The 22,923-nt window shown below is 44.5% G+C and overlaps 1 protein-coding gene across 1 annotated transcript in view; it reads left to right on the top strand.

Annotated features, from left to right (window-relative positions):
* GTPBP6 (GTP binding protein 6) overlaps window positions 1-22,923 on the top strand; it is a 74,080-nt gene that overhangs the window by 31,112 nt on the left and 20,045 nt on the right. The window contains exons 5-7 of the mRNA XM_086934205.1: window positions 2,134-2,204; window positions 12,800-12,958; window positions 22,136-22,344. Coding sequence (XP_086790331.1) covers window positions 2,134-2,204; window positions 12,800-12,958; window positions 22,136-22,344 — 439 coding nt within the window. The remainder of the gene's footprint in view (window positions 1-2,133; window positions 2,205-12,799; window positions 12,959-22,135; window positions 22,345-22,923) is intronic.

Genomic DNA, 22,923 nt, shown 5'->3' with positions numbered 1-22,923 from the left:
TCCCCACAACCTGGTGAGGTGGCATAAGTCACTTCTTACTGTGCGTGCAGGTGCACTTTGGTGGTACCTATGGCCCACAGTTCCTAGTGGAATTAAAAAGTTAAGAAAACATCTTCAGTGTACTCGCAGATTGTAAAGCGCAATGAGGGAAAATCCACAGAAAAGGTCTGAAAATTACACAAAAGGGACAAGATGGCACAGCTCGCCAGATGGTGCAGGGACTTTCCTCAGTCACCACTATGGATCCACTGGTTCCTAGCCTAAAGCTCAAAATCTCTTTTGATACTGTGCTTGAAAAAAGTGCCATCCTTTAACAGGAACTACCATCCTGATTGACTGTGGTGACTGCATTAAGGTAAAGAGATTGCGATTTCACTAACCCTTTCAAGTAAAAATGAAAGCTGTTGAAGGAAGCGGAAACGTGGAAGTCTCCCAGCACTCCACCTTTTATAAGTCTTGTTCGAAAACAGAGAACTATAGGTATACACGGGAAGAGTTGCTTACCAGCTCATAGAGATTCCACAGATGTCCACTTTCAAACTGTAATATAAGAACCTGTTCTGTATGGCTGAAAGAACAATGGAAGGATTTACTCATGACTCCGCTCTGCTTTTGAATTTCATTTACATCTATGAAGACTGCTGATATGACTATGTTTATAAACAAGTCATTACAACCCCTTCCTCTTTTTGGCTCTATCCATAATGGTCCCTGTTCTGCAACTAGGGTCATTTGCAGGGAAACTCTCCCCTAACACATCCAGCCTGGTCTGAGAAATCAGTGCTCTGTTGCAAGCTACTAGCAAGATTCATGATAATGAAATTGCATGAGGAGCAAAATTACACTGAAAGCATACCCAAAAAGATAAGCAGGGAATTCAGTTACTGATAGATAGACGCACTATATGCACACTGAGTAGCTGTGCATTATATTAGCAGGCTTATAGGCGACATTAAATCTACCTAAGGATTGCTCCATTTAAGCTCTATGTCAACAGTGGGCTCAATAACCTATCATTGGAGAGCCAAGTACAGGTTACATCCTCACATGAGAGACGGTCGACTATCACCCTTTTTTCCCTACCCCACCACCTTCCAAATATCAATTGAACCTATGTAAAGCCACACTTCTCAGTGAACGCCAGCAGTACAGACCTAGAGAAAAGAGACGCTGAAGCAGAGGTAGTTGTCATTTTCAACTCTGCCATCAATGTTTCTCACGCACTTCCAATCAATATTCAAAGGCTCTCTAGTTTTCCACAAGTAGCACTTCTTAAATTCGGATGCTAATAATGGAGCTTGCCACTTACTGGTGCCAGTCTGTTGTATTTTCTCTGGTGGCTAGTGATTACCAAAGATTTCTAAGTCCTCACAGTCATTTGTTATTTTAGTTTATCGTATTAAATACTATTTCCAAGTTACTGTCTGTTCAGCTGTGCAAGTAATATGTTACTCTTCCAATGTATACTTGTTATACTTGTTAACAAGCTTGTGCCTTACCCCACATTTACATTGTTTATCCACTTCGATACATAACTTAAGTTCCTTCTCTGGTTTTGTAAACTTTTAAAGATCATACCATATCCCACTCCTCGCTATATCAGTTCTAGAGGTGCATGCCATCTTCTTAACCATTCTTTCAGCATTTCTAAATCTTCCCCCTAAGTTTTCACCTTTGTAATTTGGCGTTGTTCTACAAGAGAGCTGCTCTGCTTTGTAAGTTATTAATGCTTTAAATACCAGACTGAGAACTTAGCTTACTGGCTTCTGCCACCTTTTTCTCAGCGTCAACTCCAATTTACAGCGTTCTGTCCTTGTTTTCGCCAATTCACTAAACAGTGCCTATGACAAGCTACCATACAAATGTGTATAGGAGTAAAGCCGTTGATATTGGACAGAGAAACTTGGGAATAGTCTAACATGCCAGTAAACATTTCTAAATTACCGTCCTTAGAGGGGAATCTGCTTATATTGTTGTGACTACTGCTACGAAAAACATGGCATTGCCAAAGTAAGCAGGCCATAATGAGCACAACATTGTGTCAAACCTGTTTTTTTAAGCTTTAATGAAATAATATTTACAATTGAAACTGTCTGGTGCATCCACATTAATTCTGAGGTGTTACCCTTGTAGGTCAAATCTGAGAAATGACTTGGCCAACTTGGATCAGCAAGGCGGGGGATCAAGGTACATAATGGGTTCAGGTAAGTGAAAACATGGCTGCTAAATATTAATGTGAATAATAACCTGAAAAGAGACACTAATGTGACTTCTGGGTCATAAGTTTCAGTCATACTCATCAGAATTTGGTTTGGACATTTGAATATCGGAACATCAACATTAATGCTAACTGTGCTCACTATGAGCGTGTTCCAAGTACAAACGTAAAACATCATACATCGTTTAGTGGTCCTCAGGTATAAACAGGCAATAGAAGTCAGACAAACTCTAGCGGTATTGGTTGTTGACTAGGTTCAGGAGGAGCATAATAAAATTCGGGGATATTTAAGATCCCCCTTTTTAAGCAAGCATATAGCTAACAATTCCTTATGCAGTCTGCCTCCAAAAGAGCAGGTTAAAAACTGGCTACCAGTGTTTTGAAAATAGTTTTCTAAAGCAGTTATTATGTCTGCCAGCTTCTGCCTCAACTGTGATTGCATGTCGGCCTACAGGATCTGGAGGACATACTATTGGCAAGACCCTTGCTACTATGGCTTTCATTATGGGCAAAAAATGAAACCAGCTTTACCAAATTACTCATTTGAGACTGCTTAACCCTGAATAATGTTTCTCCTATCCCTTGGCTAGCCTATATTAATTAACTTTAGTACACTGTTTAAACTGTCCATATGGCCAGACCCCATCCAGGTGTTGTTAACACTCTCTAAGAAAGTTATTAAAGGAACCTTTTGACAGCACAGACTGGAACGGTGAATGTGCATTGAAAGAAAGAAATAGTCAGTCGCCCTCTACATGTCACTCGCTCCAGAGGAGGGTTGTAGAAGTTATTTATTTTGTGTCACTAATATGCAACACAGTTTTGTTCTGACAAGACTCAGATTTGGTATTGTGCATCATTTAGTGGCATTTCCTAACATGAAGTCTTGTTCTCAGATACGACCCTTTGTCCATGTGACAGTCAGAGTAACCAAAGCACAATGCACTTTCTGTTGTTTTGTAATTTTTATCGGAAGTTTATATTTTTTTTAATCTCAAACCTATTCTTGTTGCCCAGAACATTAGATCTTGTAAAGCTGCACTGAACCATTTGCTTGCATTAAATGATCCCTTTGTGTGTTTTATGTTGCTCTTTTTATCTTGAAGGCCATTAACCTGAGGAAAAGTGTTAAGTATTAGTGGGTCCGTGATTTTAGAATCATGTTATGGTCACATGGTGATGATGGTTCATTTATTACCTCAATGTGCTTTACAGGCTTAATTAGATATTGCTTTTTTTGTACGGCTATCAGGATATGTTCTATACAGTGTTTATCACGTTTCATGTATTTTTATGGCTGTTTTGAACTAGTCGCATAAAGTTTTATGAACTGAATCAAATATCCCTATCAAAATCTCATGTCATCTAACTTACAGTCTAAATTAACTTTATACACTTTATTGGCTTTACGGATTTCTTTCGTTATACTCATGCCCCATTTTATCATTAGTCGGCAATGAACCAAGTGAATTAAAAAAATATATTTTATCTTCATTTTCAAAACTCTTAAACTTGATTACCTTTCATTTTCTTCCGTTCATTGCCCCATACTCCCAGGACTGAAGCACTTAAGAAATGAACCTAATCATCACACTCTAAAATACTAATTTAATGCACCCACATTTATGATGGCAGTTCCACCATGTTGAAAAGGTTTACATGCTGTTGCAGAACTTGTCCACCGAAGTAGCTTCTGTCAAGCAGGTAGGAGCTGCTTCTAGCAAAAATCTCCAGCTATACTGAGATGTTTACAGAAGTGAGGACATCTTATAAGAGATCAATCACTGTGCTAAACACAACACCTTTCTAGATTTGAAATATAACTGTATTAGCTCTCCAAAGTCACTCATGATCAGATAGTGCACACTTTAACGTGTGTGTGATGATCACTCAACCATGAACCAAGACCTTGCACCTAATTTGAAAGAGCCATTGACACTGTGATCACATACATAGGGGAAGGCTGACCAGGCAGCCACAGAACGCCCATAAGCTTCCCTTTCCGTTAGTGGATACTCCTTAACTGATCCCTGAGTTGTCCTCAGTTCCTCCTCAACTGAGTACCCTGGCAAAGTACACTCACCATTATGACAAATCAGTTCCCATACATTGCGATGTAGGGTGCACATGCACTCCTACTTTTAGCCTGTCTTCAATATTTAGTCATTGAATTAATTGTTCTCAGTTAAGTATTCATTCTCATATCTGCTACACCCCTTCAGACAACATGCAGGCAGTCTGATATTATACAACAGGTTTATCTTTATGTCTACAACTTCATCAATAGTGCTTCCCCTTGACACAGTCTCCTGCTACACTTCTGTCATAACAATTTGTTCATTAAACAACCCCATTATCACCACTATCAAAGCACCCTATGCCTCTTCTGGATTCTACTTTTTTGTCCTGCACATCTTCAGGTGATCAATACTTTGAGGTGGTGTAGGTAAGTGTCGTTTTTTGACATGCTCACCCCCATTTTTTGCATGGTATTCAATGTAATTTTGACTGGAAGTACACTAGGTCCCTGCTAACCAGGTCCCCAGTGCCAGATCATTTTCCCAAAACTGTATAATTGTTCCCCCAGTTGGCAAGACGTTTTGCACCCCTGTAAGTCCCTAGTAAATGTACCCCAGGTACTTCGGGCATGGTTAGCAAAGAGGGTCCCTAAGGGCTGCAGCATGTATTATGCCACCATAAGAGACCCCTCACCAAACACATATAAAATGCCACTGCAGGCTGCATGTCTTGGTGCAGACAAAAGTGGAAACACGACATGGCACACAGTCCTGTGTGCCATGAGTACAGACACTGCGTGCAGTATCTGTAAATCACCCTTACGCAAGATTTCCAGCCCTAAGGTAGGGTGCACTATGCTGCATGTGTGGACATATCTGCCTGAGCAGTTATGCCCCTGCGTTGACCAGATCAATTGCTGCTAGTACAAGTGACCAGGGAAGCCATTTTAAGTACATGTGCTGAACACTGGTGAAACAAATTCCACAGCTACATGAGGGCTTCACTGAAACCAAAGATGTTTTGTATCAAACATCTCGTATTAATAAACCCACACTGATTCAATTGATGGATTTATTAATACATGTACTGAGAGGGCCCTTAGAGGTGGCCCATGAAAATCTACCAACTACCCGTGTGCTGACTGGTCTTAACCATCCTGCCACCAGAGACGAGTTTCTGACCCCCAGGGCCTTTGCTCTCAGGAGGTCAGGAAGAAAGCATGCTCGGGCAGCGGGTGCTTACACCTCCTCCGACAGGATGACCTGAGAGTTAGCAATCAAAGCCAGGGTGCTTCAAAGAGCCCACTGCCTTTGATATGAAAATCTGGCTTCCCTCACAGGAGATGATGCCAATTCCCCCATGTCCAGGGCCCATATGCCGCCTGGACAGGCAGAAAAATTAGTAGTCGGAATGCGTGTTCTCCTTCAATCTAGTTCCACCACTAAGGTAGGCTACCTGAAGTGAATACAATAATCAGAAGTCTGCCATCTTGGTGATGGCAAACTTAGGAACTCTGGGACAGGGTTATGCCCAATTTTTACAGGACGTGTCATATAGGGGGTGTAGTGACCCCAGGAGTAAGTAGCCCATTGGTTACCACCCTACACTCTCCCAATGCCCCGAAATTGATTAATTAGGAGAGGCCCAGGCACCAGGAAATCAGATCCTGTCGACCTAAAAGAAGAAGGACTAAAGAGCCGCGAAAAGCAACTACTGTGGAAGAAGCAACTGACTGGCACCAGCCCTGCCGGCCTGTTCGCTGTTCCCGCCAGTTGTGCCAAAGTTGACTCACCCTGCAAACTGCTGTGCTTCCAAAAACCAGATAGGACTGCCAGCACTTCTGCCAGGACTAAGGAACTCCTGTGGAGAAGCATAGCTGTTCCCCTGCACCTTGCTGGTACCAAATAAAGAACTGTGAGGATTCTGGACCATGTAAACCTGACACCGGCTAGCACCACTGCACCCATCGCGCCAAGCCTGACCTGAAGTGGGCCAACGCTGCCGGCGTTGTCTTACAGAGACTAAGCCCACCTTGGGTTTGCCAGGAGGGGACTCTTTGACTGCAGCCTCTGTGTTCAGCACCCCGACTATGAGTGACTCGGCTGTGATAAACTCAACGCCTCAAGACACCTCTGCACCCGTCGCTCCTGGCCCGAGGGAAGTGGACCTAAGGTGTCCCCACGTCCCCTAGCATTGTGAGGTCTGAGCCCCCCTGTTGCTTCTGACTGACTGGCCACCCAGTCCAAACATGCAGCATCTTTCCGACCGACTGATCCCCATTGACTAACATCGGGCACCCAACGCTGTATTGAATCACTTCATCCGTGCGCCCTAGTGCTGCTGGGGGTGACCTCCTGGTGCTTCCTTGGACCTTGCTATTTACTTACCTTAAGTTCTGAAGATTGGTCTCGTAAGTCGCTGTAGAGAACATTTATGCAGTATTAGTTTTTTCTCCATAGCTTAATATTGCCGCTTATGAAAATTGCACCAAGTGTCGACTTTTGAAACCTAAAAGTATTTCTATCTCGAAACATACATACCTGATCGTATATATATATGTAAGGCTACAGGTTATTTTTATAAATTGGTTTGGATCTCCTTATTGAGTCGTGTGTACCATTCCTTGACGGTGTGTATTTGCAGATGTCGTAACACTCCTCTCAGATTAGCCTACGGCTGCTCGACCACACAACCTCCTAAAAGAGCACCTTGGGATTGCTAGAGCAAGCCCCTGTCCACTCATAAGGGATTACCTGGACTCTTTGTACAGAATTCCTCTTTTAGGCGTACTATATAAAGAGCTAGCTTCCTACATTGGTGGTGCAGCGTTGGGATACAAGACTTTGCATTTGCTGTACCACTTGGTTAATTAATGAAACCACTAAGAAATCCAAATTGTCCTTAGCTAAAATAATATTTTTGTCGATTTTCTTTTTCTAAGTTGTTTAAACTAGCTGGTATGGCCTTGTGATAAGTCCCCCAGTCCAAACTGTTTAGCATTTAAAAAGTATTTCAGTTAGTCAGGCCCTTTAGAAGTTTGCTTAAGATTTTTGTATAGTTTCTAAAATGATCCAAACTACTGTAAAACCATGACTGGGGCAGCAGGACCATCCCAAGAACTCAACCTGGGCCCATACAGGAAACAAGTTAACTCAACTTAAGGCCAAGCATCGAACCTGACCATTTGACCCACTAAAAGGCATCTGCAACAGTTGCTTGCAGAGAGCTTGACTCATGGCAGGGTATGACACTCCTGAGGAGTCAGGGGAAGGAGAGGTGGACTAGGTTGAGGATTAACTCAACACCCCAACTACAGCAATTCCACTGTGAGTACCACAGATAGTGTCCTAGAGGAAGCAGAGACTGAAGATGCAGATCTTTAGATACTAGTAAAAAGGGTAGAATTCGAGGCTCAACTCTTGGCTATAGAGGCAGAAAGAGCTGAGATGGGCATAGGACCCATTCCTGGTAGCAGAAAAGTTTTAAATAGGGAGAAGGATTAAGCTTTTGACCCCAGGTTCCCCAAAGGGATTGTTCCCAAATATTCAGAGCATGGTAAAATCACCAAATGGATTACAGCCGTTGATGGGCTTGAAAAATGAGGAAACTCGTGCAAAGGTATTGGGGTTCTCTACTCTCAGAGCTATTCTTAGACACTGAATGAGGCAGATGCGGAGTCATATGACCTCATCAAGGATACCCTGATCGATGGCTCTGGACTCATAGCTGAGGAGTACAGGATCAGGTTTCAGGGAAACTCGAAAAACCCTGAGTCAGACCTGGGTAGTTTGTGTTGACTTCTCAGTCTAAACCCTAGGTGGCTGGTTGAAAGGTAACAAGATGCAAGACTATAATGGGCTTTATGATCATATTATGAAAGAGCATCTGTTAAGTAGCTGTGTTCCTGAAAAGATGCATCATTACCTGGGCGACCTAGGTCCACTTCTCCCCAAGAACTGGAAAAGAAGGCAGACCACTGGGTCAGGACAAGGGTAACCAAGACAACTCATGATGGGGGTGACCAAAAGAAATGGGTTGCTAAGCCTCCCCAAGGGAAATATGGAGACCAGTCTGAAGATTAAAACTAAGAGTCTTCTAAAGGCCCCCAAAAACGGGTTTAGGACTGTGGATCCGAGACAATGCACAGTCTAAGGGTGGGTACAGGGTAACAACTGAGATCCCAAGAAGTCTTGGTGCTTTAATGTCAAAGTCAATGGGCATCAAACTGGAGACTGCAGCTGTCCCAAAAAGGCTACCCTTATTGCACCTGCAGTTCCTGCATTTGTAGGTCTCCAGATGGGATCCCAGGTGAATCCTGACCAAGACAGAGAGCTCACCGACGCAACGTTAGCCTCGCAGGGTGGGTGGGGATCCCAAGAAGGCTTGGTGCTTTAATGTCAAAGTCAATGGGCACCAAACTGGAGACTGTAGCTGTCCCAAAAAGGCTACCCTTATTGCACCTGCAGTTCCTGCAGTGGTAGGTCTCCAGATGGGATCCCAGGTGAATCCTGACCAAGACAGAGAGCTCACTGACGCAACGTTAGCCTTGCAGGGTGGGTGGGGATCCCAAGAAGGCTTAGTGCTTAAATGTCAAAGTCAGTGGGCTCCAAACTTGAGACTGTAGCTGTCCCAAAAAGGCTACCCTTATTGCACCTGCAGTTCCTGCAGTGGTAGGTCTCCAGATGGGATCCCAGGTGAACCCTGACCATGTCAGAGAGCTCACTGAAGCAACTTTAGTCTCTGCGGGTGGGTGGATGTAGCTGCCCCGGCTATCTGGCCCAATAACCTGGAGAAATATAGACAACAACCTCATATAAATTGGATCCAAGTTAAAGCACTGACGGATACAGGTGCAAGTGTCACCATGGTGACTAAAAAACTGATATCCCGAGGACAGTATCTGACTTGTGAGACATTTCCAGTCATCAGTGCTGACAACCAAACTAAGATCCATCCCATGGCAAAGATGTCCTTAGAATGGGGAGGGGTTACTGGCCAAAGGATGGTGGTGGTATCCTCTGCGATTCCTGTAGCCTATCTGCTAGGAAATGATCTGGAGTTCTCAGCTTGGGCCGAAAAAAAAGAGCCATGCAGCTATGCTGGGCATACTCGAAAGGATGTGTGTAAAAACAAGAGCACAATGCAAAGCCCAGGGTGAAAAAGAGGAGTTGGAGCCTGGAATAATGGCCCAACCCTTTGAGAGAAAAAGCCAGAAGTCTAGGAAATCAACTTCAAATCAGACCCAAGTACAAGCCCCCTCTCCTCAGGGGAAGTCTTGTCAGCCCCAGAGGGTACTGAGTCCCAGGAACTTGAGCCTTACACGCCAAAGCTCCTAGGCCCAGGGGAACGCTCTAGAGAAGATCTGTGCCAGGGACAGAAGACCTGCCCCACTCTTGAGAGCCTGAGACAACAAGCTGCTGATCAGGAAAAGGGAGATGTCAGTGACACCCACCGAACCTATTAGTTAAAAGGGACTTCTGTACACTGAGGCCAGAGACCCCAAACCTGGTGCCAATAGGAGAGAGTGGTAGTCCCTCTGAAGTGTAGAGAGTTCCTACTCACCTTCGCACCATAGCACATGATATCTTCTTAGGTGGGCATTTTGGCCAGGCCAAAACTTGGAATAGGTTAGTCACCCACTGATACCGACATATAGGTATGTCCTAGAAGGTGAAGGAATTTTGTAACTCATGTGTTACCTGTTGAGCCAGTGTTAAGACCGGTAACCACCTAAAGGCCCCCTTAATTCCACTTCCAGTGGTTGGGGTTCCCTTTGAAAGGGTAGGGATTGACATTGTTGGCATGCTGGGCCCTCCAACAGCATAAGGGAACAGATTTATACTAGTGGTAAAGGATCATGCCACCAGGTACCCTGAAGCTATTCCCCCTAAGGACTGTCACTGCTCCTGCAGTTGTCAGAGCCCTCATTAGTATACTTACTAGAGTGTGCTTTCCTAAGGAAGTGGTGTCAGACAGAGGAAGTAACTTCATGTCTGTCTACCTGGAAGCCATGTGGGCTGAGTGTGGGGTGACCTATAAGTTCACCACCCCCTATCACCCACAAACAAATGGTGTAGTTGAGAAATTCAACAAAACCATGGAAGGTATGATCAATGGACTCCCTGAAATACTCAGAAGGAGATGGACTGTCTCCTTGCCATGCCTGCTTTTCGCCTTCGGAGAAGTACCACAGAAGTAGTAGGTTTTTCCCCTTTTGAGCTACTGTTTGCTCATCCTGTAAGGGAACCTTTGTTTCTAGTGAAGGAGGACTGGGAGAGACCATAGTGGACTATGTAGTTGGCCTACATTCAAAGATAGCGTTATACATGGAAAAAGCGTCACAAAAACCTTGAGGCCAATTAAGAGCTCCAGAAGCTCTGGTGTAACCAAAAAGGTGCACTGGTAGAGTTCCAACCAGGGCAGAAGGTGTGGGATTTGAAGCCTGTGCCTCCTAGGGCCCTCCAGGTCAATTGGAGTGGGCCCTACCCCATCCTTGAAAGAAAAGGGGAGGTCACCTATCTGGTGGATCTTGGCACTTGCAGGAACCTCAAAAGGATCATACATGTAACCCGCCTTAACCCTACAATGACAGGGCTGATCTGGCCATGCTGATCGTCACTGAAGAGGATCAGGAAGAACAGAGTGAACCTCTCCCTGACGTCCTCTCTCACAACCCTGAAGATGGGTCAGTAGAAGGAGTTGTCTTTTCAGACACCCTGTCTTCCCAACAGCAAGCTGACTGCAGGCTAGACTTGCAGCAGTATGCTGAACTCTTCTCGTTAACCCCTGGCCAGACAAGCTGGTGTACACATGATGTGGATACTGGGAACAGCCTACCTGCCAAAAATAAAATATAGAGGCAGTCTGACCAAGTCAAAGAGATCAAAGCTGAAGTCTGCAAGATGCTAGAATTAGGAGTCATTGAACCCCCTGAGGGCCCCAGTTGTTTAAGTGCCATAACCCCATTCCAAGGGTGGAAAACCAGAGCTGCGGTTTTGTGTGGACTAAAGTGGCCACAATGCAGTGACTAAGACAGATGCACACCCAATTCCTAAGGCAGACAAACTGATTGATAGGTTAGGGGTAGCAACGTTTCTCAGGACTTTTGATTTGACATCAGGGTACTGGCAGATTGGTCTGACCCGGGAGCAAAAGAAAAATCTGCATTCTCAACCCCAGATGGGCATTATAAGTTCACTGTGATGCTCTTTAGACTAAAGAATACCCATGCCACCTCCCAAACATTGGTGAATAAAGTCCTTGCTGGGTTGTAGTCTTTTAGTACAGCATATCTTGATGATATTGCTGTCTATAGCTCCACTTGGCAGGATCACCTGATCCACCATTGAAAGATCCTTGAGGCTCTGCAGAGTGCAGGCCACAATATCAAGGCAAAGCAAGGGCCAGATAGGGCAGGGCTGTGTTGTATACTTGGGCCACACTTGTAGGTGGAGGCCAAGTTCCACTCTTGCAACCTAAGATCAAGACAATTGTGGACTGGGTAGCTCCACCCACCCAAACACAAGTCAGGACATTCTTTGGCTTGACTTGGTACTACAAGAGGTTTGTGAAGGGGTATGATACTATTGTAGCACCCCTTTCAGAAATGATCTCTAAGAAAATGTCAAAGAAGGCAAACTGGACTGTGAACTGTCAAAATGCTTTTGACACTCTGAAGTAAGCAATGTGCGCAGCACCCATTCTGAAAGCTCTGGATTATTCTAACCAGTTCATAGAGCAGTCAGATGCCTCTGAACATGGGCTAGGAGAGGCCCTATCCCAAATCAATGATAATGGCCATGACCAACCTGTTATTTTCATTAGCAGGGGGTTACTCCCCAGAGAGCAGCGTTGGAGTGACATTGAGAGGGAAGCTTTTGCTGTGGTTTGGTCCCTGAAGAAGTTGAGGCCATATTTGTTTGGCTCTCACTTCCTTGTTCAAGCTGACCTCAGGCTTCTCAGATGGCTTATGCAAATGAAAGGGGAAAAATCCCAAACTGTTGAGGTGGTCCATCTTCCTACAGCTTATGAACTTTACAGTGGGGCACAGACCTGGGACTGACCATGCCAATGTAGATGACCTTTCCAGCCAGGTTTTTTTCCACTTAGATGATGAAGACTCTCTTGGGAAAGGCTAGTCTAATTTTCTTGGTTTGTGGTCGTCAGGGGGGAGTTGTGTAGCAAATTCACCCTTTTTGACATGGTCACCCCCATTTTGTGCCTGGTCTCAATACCCAATGGTCCCTAGAGCTGCAGCATGTATTGCGCCACCTTAAGGGTCCCGACGATTACCCTCTAGGAATAACAACTTGATGCTTCGATGCACTATTATCTGATGTATTTCATAGTACTCTTTCACTACCACCATCCAATCGATCTCCTAGTTTCTGTTTGCAAGTACTGTTGCACGTTTTATGTGCCATCTTGAAATGATTATGAAGTTTTGATGAATTTAAACCTAAATAATACAAACAGATATAAGTAGTATTTGTTCAGTTGTCTTTTTATCAGTAATGTTTACCTTTAACTCATAATGTTTTTTGTTCAACTTTCATGGTATAGGCGAAACTTTTCTTGAAATGCAGCAGCGTCTCTTGAAAGAAAAAGAGCATAAGATCAGGAATGCATTGGGGAAGCTTAAGAAAAAAAGACATCTACTCCGAGCACAGCGTCAAAAGCGAGAATTCCCTATCATATCAGTTATGGGATACACAAATTGCGGTAATCTAGCATATCTGATGTTTCACAAAGTGTTCCCAGTATTTTTAACCACCTACAATGTCTGAATGGTTGAATTGCATTGCAACTAACACCAGACATACTATGCCACTCACTGACCAATATAGATGTGAAATCCTTGGTAACTCTTTTTTGTCTTGGTATATATTGCATATTCTTGCTCGTGTGATGAAGTGATACCCACAGCTTTTTTCAAATTAATTCTCACAGTTTGTAATTTAACCAAAGAAAGAAAGCAAGCCTTCTAGCATAGCCTCATAGCTTTCTCCACTATGTACCCTCAGATGTGTTGAAACCCATTGCTATATCTCCCTTGAATGTTCTAATCTATGTAGCACTATTATTCTCATTATGATAAACCATGCTTGGTCGTCCATACTGCTGCGTAGAGCGAGGTCACATAGCCCCTCATTACGAGTGGTGCTTTTTTCTCCAGAGCGACACCCCACAATTACAAGTGTCTCCGGGCCCAAACTTATTTGGTCCACAAACTCCAGACCTAATGTTTCCAGGCCAAGAAACACTAGACCTCACCTTGCAGCTGTGGCAGCAGCACAGTCCGCCCGCACCCAGTTCTCACAGCAGCACGGGGGAGCAAATCACACTCCCCCCCCCCCTCCTCCCGACAGAAGCCCGCTCTGAACCTCCCCAAATCACACCCTAGCAATCCCCGGCCCCCCTGCTGACCCTTTCTTCCAAGTGCTCAGAGCAGGAGGAGAGTGTTAGTGGCTTTCACCCAGGAATGAAGAAAAATGTAAGGTAAAGAACAAGATTTTTCTGGGCCCTTGCAATTATTCCCTACTATTCCAAGATGAAAACTCTGAATAGCTGGAATTTGGTGCCAAAATACCAGCCAGAATCTGAGAGCTCGGGTACCCGTATCACATCACCAAATTCTGGTACACTCGAATGAGGATCATAATGGTTTCCTAACTGCTGAATGGATACATTTCTTTTACAGGTATTTACATTTTGTTGTGTGTTAGGAAAAATAATGTCCTCCAGCTTTCCTTTCACACTTTGTGCTCCAGCAGGATTGTCATATAATTAACTGTTCTTCCTCTAACTGCAAAGTGAGAGGAGTTCATAAACACAAGTCTTCTTGTTAAAAAATAAGCAGAAGCAAACATAGCCTGACCTTTGATGTCTTTTTTTGAAGCTGCAGCAAATCTTAGAAGAGGATATTACCCTAATAGAGATACAAACAGCCATTGGCAACTTAAAATCCGGAAAAAACCTCTGGTCCTAATGGCATACCAAATACATTTTTTAAGAGGAATACGAGTATTCTGGGTCCTCTCCTGCTTTAATCAGTTCTAGAGGTGAGGACGAAGGGCGCACTCCCTCCTAACCTTAGAACCGCCATGATAATACATAAACCAGGCACACCTCAGATGGCCTGTAGGTCTTAATATCCGCTCTCCCTCTTGAATATAGAAAGAAAACTTTCAGCCGCAGTTTTAGCAAACAGATTGGTGCGGGTAGAGACCACTCTCATTCATTGTGACCAATCCAGCTTTATGCCCAAAAGCTCGACCCAGTTCAATCTCCGTCTGCTATGCAACTGGCTAGACTGTACATGTAACGACGAAGCGTCCTTATTGATAGTATCCCTGGACACAGAGAAAGCGTTTGATGCTGTCTATTGGCACTTTCTGAAACAGGTGCTCCAGAGATATGGCTTTGGGCCCCAATATCGTGCCTGGATAGACCAGCTTTACTAACATCTGGTTGCCAGAGTGAGAGTGAGTGGTGAAGTATTGGACGAATTCCCAATTGGCAGAGGCACAAGACAGGGATGCCCAGTATCCCCATTATTATTTGCACTGATACTGGAACCCCTGTTGTGCGATATACATGCTCACCATGATATCACAGGCTGCCGGGAAAGAGAAGGAGCATCTGTGGACGAAAGAATATCCTTATACGCGGATGATATCCTGCTATATGTTACGATACAGTGACCAACCCCCTCCTGCCTATTTGAAATATTTGAGAATTATAGGGCTCAAGCAGGAGAAACGATAAATTAAGATAAATCCAGTTTATACCCGGCAGGTCATGAGATGGAAGACACTGCCATTGAAGCTCCTCTGCCAAGCTGCTAAGTGTAAGATGATAATATTACCAGATCTTCTTTACGTGCTCCAGAACAGATACTACACTTTACCGGACAAAGTGTTCATCAAGACAGAAGGGATAGTCCGGACATTTCTCTGGGACGGCGGGACTCCCAGAGTGGCGCTTCAAACACTCGAGAGAAATCAATGCAACGGAGGTATATCACTCCTAGACATTAAAGCCTATATTTGGGTGGCTCATTTAATTGTTATCAATGACTGGGATCATACACTGAGTGATCACCCCACATACGCACTAGAACGCACCCATTTTAATCCATATTCTCACATTCATTACTTATATGGGGGGGGGGGGGGGGGTACAAAGAAGCTACACCAGCAACATACCAGCAACACAAGTGACAGTTGCTGTATGGAAAAGGGATGAACTGGGATAATCGAGTGACGCAGGAGACTCCATTATGAGCAGGTTAATGACTGAAAAAATTCACAAGGCTTTAAACACTGGGACATGTTGGGAATCTCGCATTTAGGAGACATAGTGGAGGGAGAGGCCCTTGTCCTGTTCACCTTCTTGCATAGAGAATACGAATTAACTTCACGGGAGTATTACCAATGCCTACAAGTAACTCATGCTTGGAAGGCACAGTAGATTGAGACGGAGGACATGCCTGAATATGCACCGTTAGAAGAGAGCTTACTTAAAGGAGAAATTGGGGAAAAGGCAATCTCCTGGACATATAAGACACAGATCAGTAACAAACCAGACACGTTAGTGGGAATGAGGGCTAGGTGGGAAGGAGAATTGGGGACCCTGGATGACCTGGATTGGGAGGCAGCACTGATGCACCCTAGGGAGGTGGCCATAAAATCACGCCTCTGCCTAACACAATTCAAAATCCTGCAAAGGACATATTAGGATAGGGCCCAGCTAAATGGCTTTGGGGGAAAAAAATATTTACAACAAGGGGTGGTGAGGGACAGAGTCTCTGAATTAAGCAGAAAGCTCTCACCCAGTCAAGAGATCCGGGCTAGATCCAACACCGTAGTTTGGTCTGCCCTGTTCCCATGATGCACTGGGCCAGGGTCAGACTAATTTGCATATAGCCAAGTTCTGAGCTGGGATGGTGCAGTGAGCTAAAAAACGGTGATGGATCAAGCCCTGATCTTTGGACTGGGTAAGAGTGGTCTGCTTAATTCAGACACTCTGTTCATCACCACCCCCTTTTCGGAATCATTTTTGTCCACCATAAGCGTGGAAGGGTATACTCAGATGTGAGTCCCTAGCTCATTGCACCATCAGGATTCAAGCAAGCCGGGCCGAAGACGGCTGAAATGCCAGAAACCGGTCCCCGGTAGCTTGTTTCCTTCCCAGTATAAGAATTGGCTTGGTAGTTTGGTCTGCCCTGTTCCCATGATGCACTGGGCCAGGGTCAGACTAATTTGCATATAGCCAAGTTCTGAGCTGGGATGGTGCAGTGAGCTAAAAAACGGTGATGGATCAAGCCCTGATCTTTGGACTGGGTAAGAGTGGTCTGCTTAATTCAGACACTCTGTTCATCACCACCCCCTTTTCTGAATCATTTTTGTCCACCATAAGCGTGGAAGGGTATACTCAGATGTGAGTCCCTAGCTCATTGCACCATCAGAATTCAAGCAAGCCGGGCCGAAGACGGCTGAAATGCCAGAAACCGGTCCCCGGTAGCTTGTTTCCTTCCCAGTATAAGAATTGGCTTGGTAGTTTGGTCTGCCCTGTTCCCATGATGCACTGGGCCAGGGTCAGACTAATTTGCATATAGCCAAGTTCTGAGCTGGGATGGTGCAGTGAGCTAAAAAACGGTGATGGATCAAGCCCTGATCTTTGGACTGGGTAAGAGTGGTCTGCTTAATTCAGACACTCTGTTCATCACCACCCCCTTTTCTGAATCATTTTTGTCCACCATAAGCGTGGAAGGGTATACTCAGATGTGAGTCCCTAGCTCATTGCACCATCAGGATTCAAGCAAGCCGGGCCGAAGACGGCTGAAATGCTAGAAACCGGTCCCCGGTAGCTTGTTTCCTTCCCAGTATAAGAATTGGCTTGGTAGTTTGGTCTGCCCTGTTCCCATGATGCACTGGGCCAGGGTCAGACTAATTTGCATATAGCCAAGTTCTGAGCTGGGATGGTGCAGTGAGCTAAAAAACAGTGATGGATCAAGCCCTGATCTTTGGACTGGGTAAGAGTGGTCTGCTTAATTCAGACACTCTGTTCATCACCACCCCCTTTTCTGAATCATTTTTGTCCACCATAAGCGTGGAAGGGTATACTCAGATGTGAGTCCCTAGCTCATTGCACCATCAGGATTCAAGCAAGCCGGGCCGAAGACGGCTGAAATGCCAGAAACTGGTCCCCGGTAGCTTGTTTCCTTCCCAGTATAAGAATTGGCTTGGTAGTTTGGTCTGCCCTGTTCCCATGATGCACTGGGCCAGGGTCAGACTAATTTGCATATAGCCAAGTTCTGAGCTGGGATGGTGCAGTGAGCTAAAAAACGGTGATGGATCAAGCCCTGATCTTTGGACTGGGTAAGAGTGGTCTGCTTAATTCAGACACTCTGTTCATCACCACCCCCTTTTCTGAATCATTTTTGTCCACCATAAGCGTGGAAGGGTATACTCAGATGTGAGTCCCTAGCTCATTGCACCATCAGGATTCAAGCAAGCCGGGCCGAAGACGGCTGAAATGCCAGAAACCGGTCCCCGGTAGCTTGTTTCCTTCCCAGTATAAGAATTGGCTTGGTAGTTTGGTCTGCCCTGTTCCCATGATGCACTGGGCCAGGGTCAGACTAATTTACATATAGCCAAGTTCTGAGCTGGGATGGTGCAGTGAGCTAAAAAACGGTGATGGATCAAGCCCTGATCTTTGGACTGGGTAAGAGTGGTCTGCTTAATTCAGACACTCTGTTCATCACCACCCCCTTTTCTGAATCATTTTTGTCCACCATAAGCGTGGAAGGGTATACTCAGATGTGAGTCCCTAGCTCATTGCACCATCAGGATTCAAGCAAGCCGGGCCGAAGACGGCTGAAATGCCAGAAACCGGTCCCCGGTAGCTTGTTTCCTTCCCAGTATAAGAATTGGCTTGGTAGTTTGGTCTGCCCTGTTCCCATGATGCACTGGGCCAGGGTCAGACTAATTTGCATATAGCCAAGTTCTGAGCTGGGATGGTGCAGTGAGCTAAAAAACGGTGATGGATCAAGCCCTGATCTTTGGACTGGGTAAGAGTGGTCTGCTTAATTCAGACACTCTGTTTATCACCACCCCCTTTTCTGAATCATTTTTGTCCACCATAAGCGTGGAAGGGTATACTCAGATGTGAGTCCCTAGCTCATTGCACCATCAGAATTCAAGCAAGCCGGGCCGAAGACGGCTGAAATGCCAGAAACCGGTCCCCGGTAGCTTGTTTCCTTCCCAGTATAAGAATTGGCTTGGTAGTTTGGTCTGCCCTGTTCCCATGATGCACTGGGCCAGGGTCAGACTAATTTGCATATAGCCAAGTTCTGAGCTGGGATGGTGCAGTGAGCTAAAAAACGGTGATGGATCAAGCCCTGATCTTTGGACTGGGTAAGAGTGGTCTGCTTAATTCAGACACTCTGTTCATCACCACCCCCTTTTCTGAATCATTTTTGTCCACCATAAGCGTGGAAGGGTATACTCAGATGTGAGTCCCTAGCTCATTGCACCATCAGGATTCAAGCAAGCCGGGCCGAAGACGGCTGAAATGCCAGAAACCGGTCCCCGGTAGCTTGTTTCCTTCCCAGTATAAGAATTGGCTTGGTAGTTTGGTCTGCCCTGTTCCCATGATGCACTGGGCCAGGGTCAGACTAATTTGCATATAGCCAAGTTCTGAGCTGGGATGGTGCAGTGAGCTAAAAAACGGTGATGGATCAAGCCCTGATCTTTGGACTGAGTAAGAGTGGTCTGCTTAATTCAGACACTCTGTTCATCACCACCCCCTTTTCTGAATCATTTTTGTCCACCATAAGCGTGGAAGGGTATACTCCGATGTGAGTCCCTAGCTCATTGCACCATCAGGATTCAAGCAAGCCGGGCCGAAGACAGCTGAAATGCCAGAAACCGGTCCCCGGTAGCTTGTTTCCTTCCCAGTATAAGAATTGGCTTGGTAGTTTGGTCTGCCCTGTTCCCATGATGCACTGGGCCAGGGTCAGACTAATTTGCATATAGCCAAGTTCTGAGCTGGGATGGTGCAGTGAGCTAAAAAACGGTGATGGATCAAGCCCTGATCTTTGGACTGGGTAAGAGTGGTCTGCTTAATTCAGACACTCTGTTCATCACCACCCCCTTTTCTGAATCATTTTTGTCCACCATAAGCGTGGAAGGGTATACTCAGATGTGAGTCCCTAGCTCATTGCACCATCAGGATTCAAGCAAGCCGGGCCGAAGACGGCGGAAATGCCAGAAACCGGTCCCCGGTAGCTTGTTTCCTTCCCAGTATAAGAATTGGCTTGGTAGTTTGGTCTGCCCTGTTCCCATGATGCACTGGGCCAGGGTCAGACTAATTTGCATATAGCCAAGTTCTGAGCTGGGATGGTGCAGTGAGCAAAAAACGGTGATGGATCAAGCCCTGATCTTTGGACTGGGTAAGAGTGGTCTGCTTAATTCAGACACTCTGTTCATCACCACCCCCTTTTCTGAATCACATGGCTTTGGGGGAGCAGCAACACCTTAATGCCTCCGATGCAACACTGAAAGAGGATCCTACATACACACACTATGGGAATGTCAGGTCATAGCTGCCTATTGGGCCACCCTAACCACGGAACTTAGCAAGGTTTTAGAAGTGACAATTCCAATGAACGCCAAATACCTACTACTGGGAAACCTATGGAGATAGATCTCCCCAGGGCTAAACTACTCTTTGCAAAGCTATCAATAGTGATTGGGAAACGAGATCTGGCAAAATACCGGGGAGCGTCAACTCCTCCCACACTACATGAGTTGAAAAGGGACATGGACATCTATATGGCAGCTGAGAAAGTGACATACAAGTTGTGGGGATGCCCAAGGAAATTTGACAAGATATGGGGCCCCTGGATTAGATACTATGGGATTACACCTGTAGGGGAAGACACTCAGTCCCAGAGTGTAGTCATGAGAATGTCGAGAGACTCAGAAGATGTCCATCAGCCAGGGTGACGCTAGCCTCAACTACAGTGCTCACTCTGCCCACTCTGCAACTGTAATTGTAGGAACAATGTGCTCATCACTGCCCTCATGTACTACATCATCTGTTATACCTGTATGTATAATGCAACAACTGCATTAAAGAAAATGTAATAACAAATATTTTTTTAAAGAATATGGCACAGGATTTGTTTATTCTGAAAACAATGTTTTAAAAAATAATTTGGTGCACTACAGTTTTGTGTTTTCAAATTTTTTTGACATCTAGTGAGACTACATCATGCACTGAGATATCAGTCAACATCTCACCTATTACAAGTGGTAGCTTCTGAAAGTTCATATCAGTCCTGTAACCTGATGGGAAGCTACAGTGGTCAGGCTGTATAGCTTTATTAACATATATCGGAAGTTAGCTGTGATCTTGAATACAACTTTAGAATCTTAATTCAGCATCAAAATTGTCTGTATGCTGTGCAACCTTGATGGAATTGTTATAGTAATTGCCGCTTTGAGGAACTAGGGTAGGAGTCCTTTCTTTTTCACTTCCCTAAATAACTCTGGATGTTTGGGTGGCATCGCTGTCTTTATTATACTGGGAGCCCATCCAAGTTGGATTGTTTTTAAAATCTCTCTTTCCCTTAACGTCTGACAGTCCAGCTGTCAGGGGAGGATGCCATGATTCTGTAAAATGACTCTGATGGTGTTCTTCAAGCTAAGCATTGTACTGTTTCTCAGTTAACACAGTGGCAGGGAAAAGAAAGTTGCCGCCCAGGGCAATTGACAGGCCATTCTGGAATACCATAACAATGCATTGTGGATTGTAAAGCGTTCTCCATCTCATGGCCGTCTGCATCTTTATGGTGCTACATGCTTGCATGATAACGGCCTCATCTGATGTCTCCTCTTTCAAAGATCGCAAGAGTCATACAAGGTTGCCTTATTATTGTGGCCTTCGACATGTGGTAGCATGAGAACTTCTTTTATCAACTGTCCTCTGGATCCACATGTGGTTGCAATGGTGTTGATAAGTTGGGGTTTGGTGCTCTCTCAAGTTTCCATTGATGAAAAGCTTGGAATTTCCTTCAAACTTCATATGAACTTATTTAATTTAAAGTGTCACCTGGCCTTTCTAGCTCATTTTGGTAGATACAGATTAATTACAAATTCCAATGGGGATGCGTAGAAATGCAAGTTGCTGTATTATGCACTTTTTCTGTGAACTTTAGTGGGCTGAAACTCCCATTTTGTCATGTGATGTTGCCTTGTGGTTTTTCCGAACTCTTTATTTTCTGATTTAGTCATACCTGGCCTCCTCTCATATTCAAGAATGTGGATTAGTAGAGCATTCTTAATGGCATAGAAGAAATGGTTACTTTCCAGCATCATTAATTCATCATTAGCATAGTTTCTTTATTGAGTTTTGCAACATCTCCTTTACTTTCCCCACTGTACCTACCCCTTTCTTGACACAGGTCACTTCCCTCCTCAACAAGTCGTCCGTTTACTCGAATTACCATACAATCTCAATTCAACCTTTCCCTTCTAGGATGCTTTAAAAGTAGCTTCAACAGTCAAGGTTAGCATTTCAGGTTTGGAAACTTAATAAGCGCTTCTTCAAATGCATGCTTCTTCAGCTATAGCCTCTTAATTTAGCCTGCATTGCAGACACTCTTGCTTTACTGACAATGAAGGAAAATTATGTGTGTGTGAGTGGGGGGTGTTTAGATTATGTTTTTGCTAGGGTGTGTTTTTTTTTTTAAATGACCCCAAAACCGTGCAGGGTTAAGCCTTGAGTGGCTGTAAAGCTGATCATTGGCTCTCTAGCAGATAATTTGTGGAACTAGTGAGTCAACCCATTCAATTTAAATGTATATTCATATGGTTTGCCTACTTTTAGGAAAGACTACTTTGATAAAGGCACTAACTGGAGATGAAGGGATGCAGCCACGGAATCAGCTTTTCGCTACACTTGATGTGACCGCTCATGCTGGGTTCCTGCCCTCTCGTCTGCCTGTTATTTACGTGGACACCATCGGGTTTCTGTCTCAGCTGCCGCACAATCTTATCAAGTCCTTTTCAGCTACTTTGGAAGATGTGGTTCACTCGGTAAATTTGACTCTTCAGCTTCTTCTTTGTTTTTGATCTTGGTGACAATGGTTTTTGGGTAATGTTCTGCTTTATGGATAATAAGGCAAGAGTAATGTAATTTTCAAACATATTTAAGAGGAGAGCCTAATAAAATTGTTATTGCACGCTTTAGTATATTAGTAATTGAGAAAAATAACGTTTCTATGTGCTGTCCGGTTTGCCCCTTCGTATTTGTTTCTGTTAGCTGCACTATACTTAAATATTTATTTTTATTCTCTTTATATTGCCTTGGTTTTCTGTTATCCCTCTCCCTGAAGCCTCCTCTGCTCATTCAAATGTTGATATATGTATTAGCTTCTAGGGCTTGCCTTTCGGTACTATTGTGACATGGGTGAGCAGCAAAGTGCTGATTGCTGAGTAACTGCAGGCACTGGATAAGATTGTTTTACCTGCAAAATCACGTGCAACATTTTGTGTTATTGGATAATTTCTTTATTTTTATATATTCATTGTTTTATGACAATTTGCATGCTTTGTGAGGACCTTCACTCATATTATCTTGTCGTTGTTGATGACATGGCTCTGCGCGTGCGATTC

This window comes from Lissotriton vulgaris, chromosome 8, assembly GCF_964263255.1.
Source record: "Lissotriton vulgaris chromosome 8, aLisVul1.2, whole genome shotgun sequence".
Taxonomy (NCBI): Eukaryota; Metazoa; Chordata; class Amphibia; order Caudata; family Salamandridae; genus Lissotriton; species Lissotriton vulgaris.
Note: the sequence above shows the minus strand (reverse complement) of the source record. Positions and strands in the feature narration are given on the sequence as shown.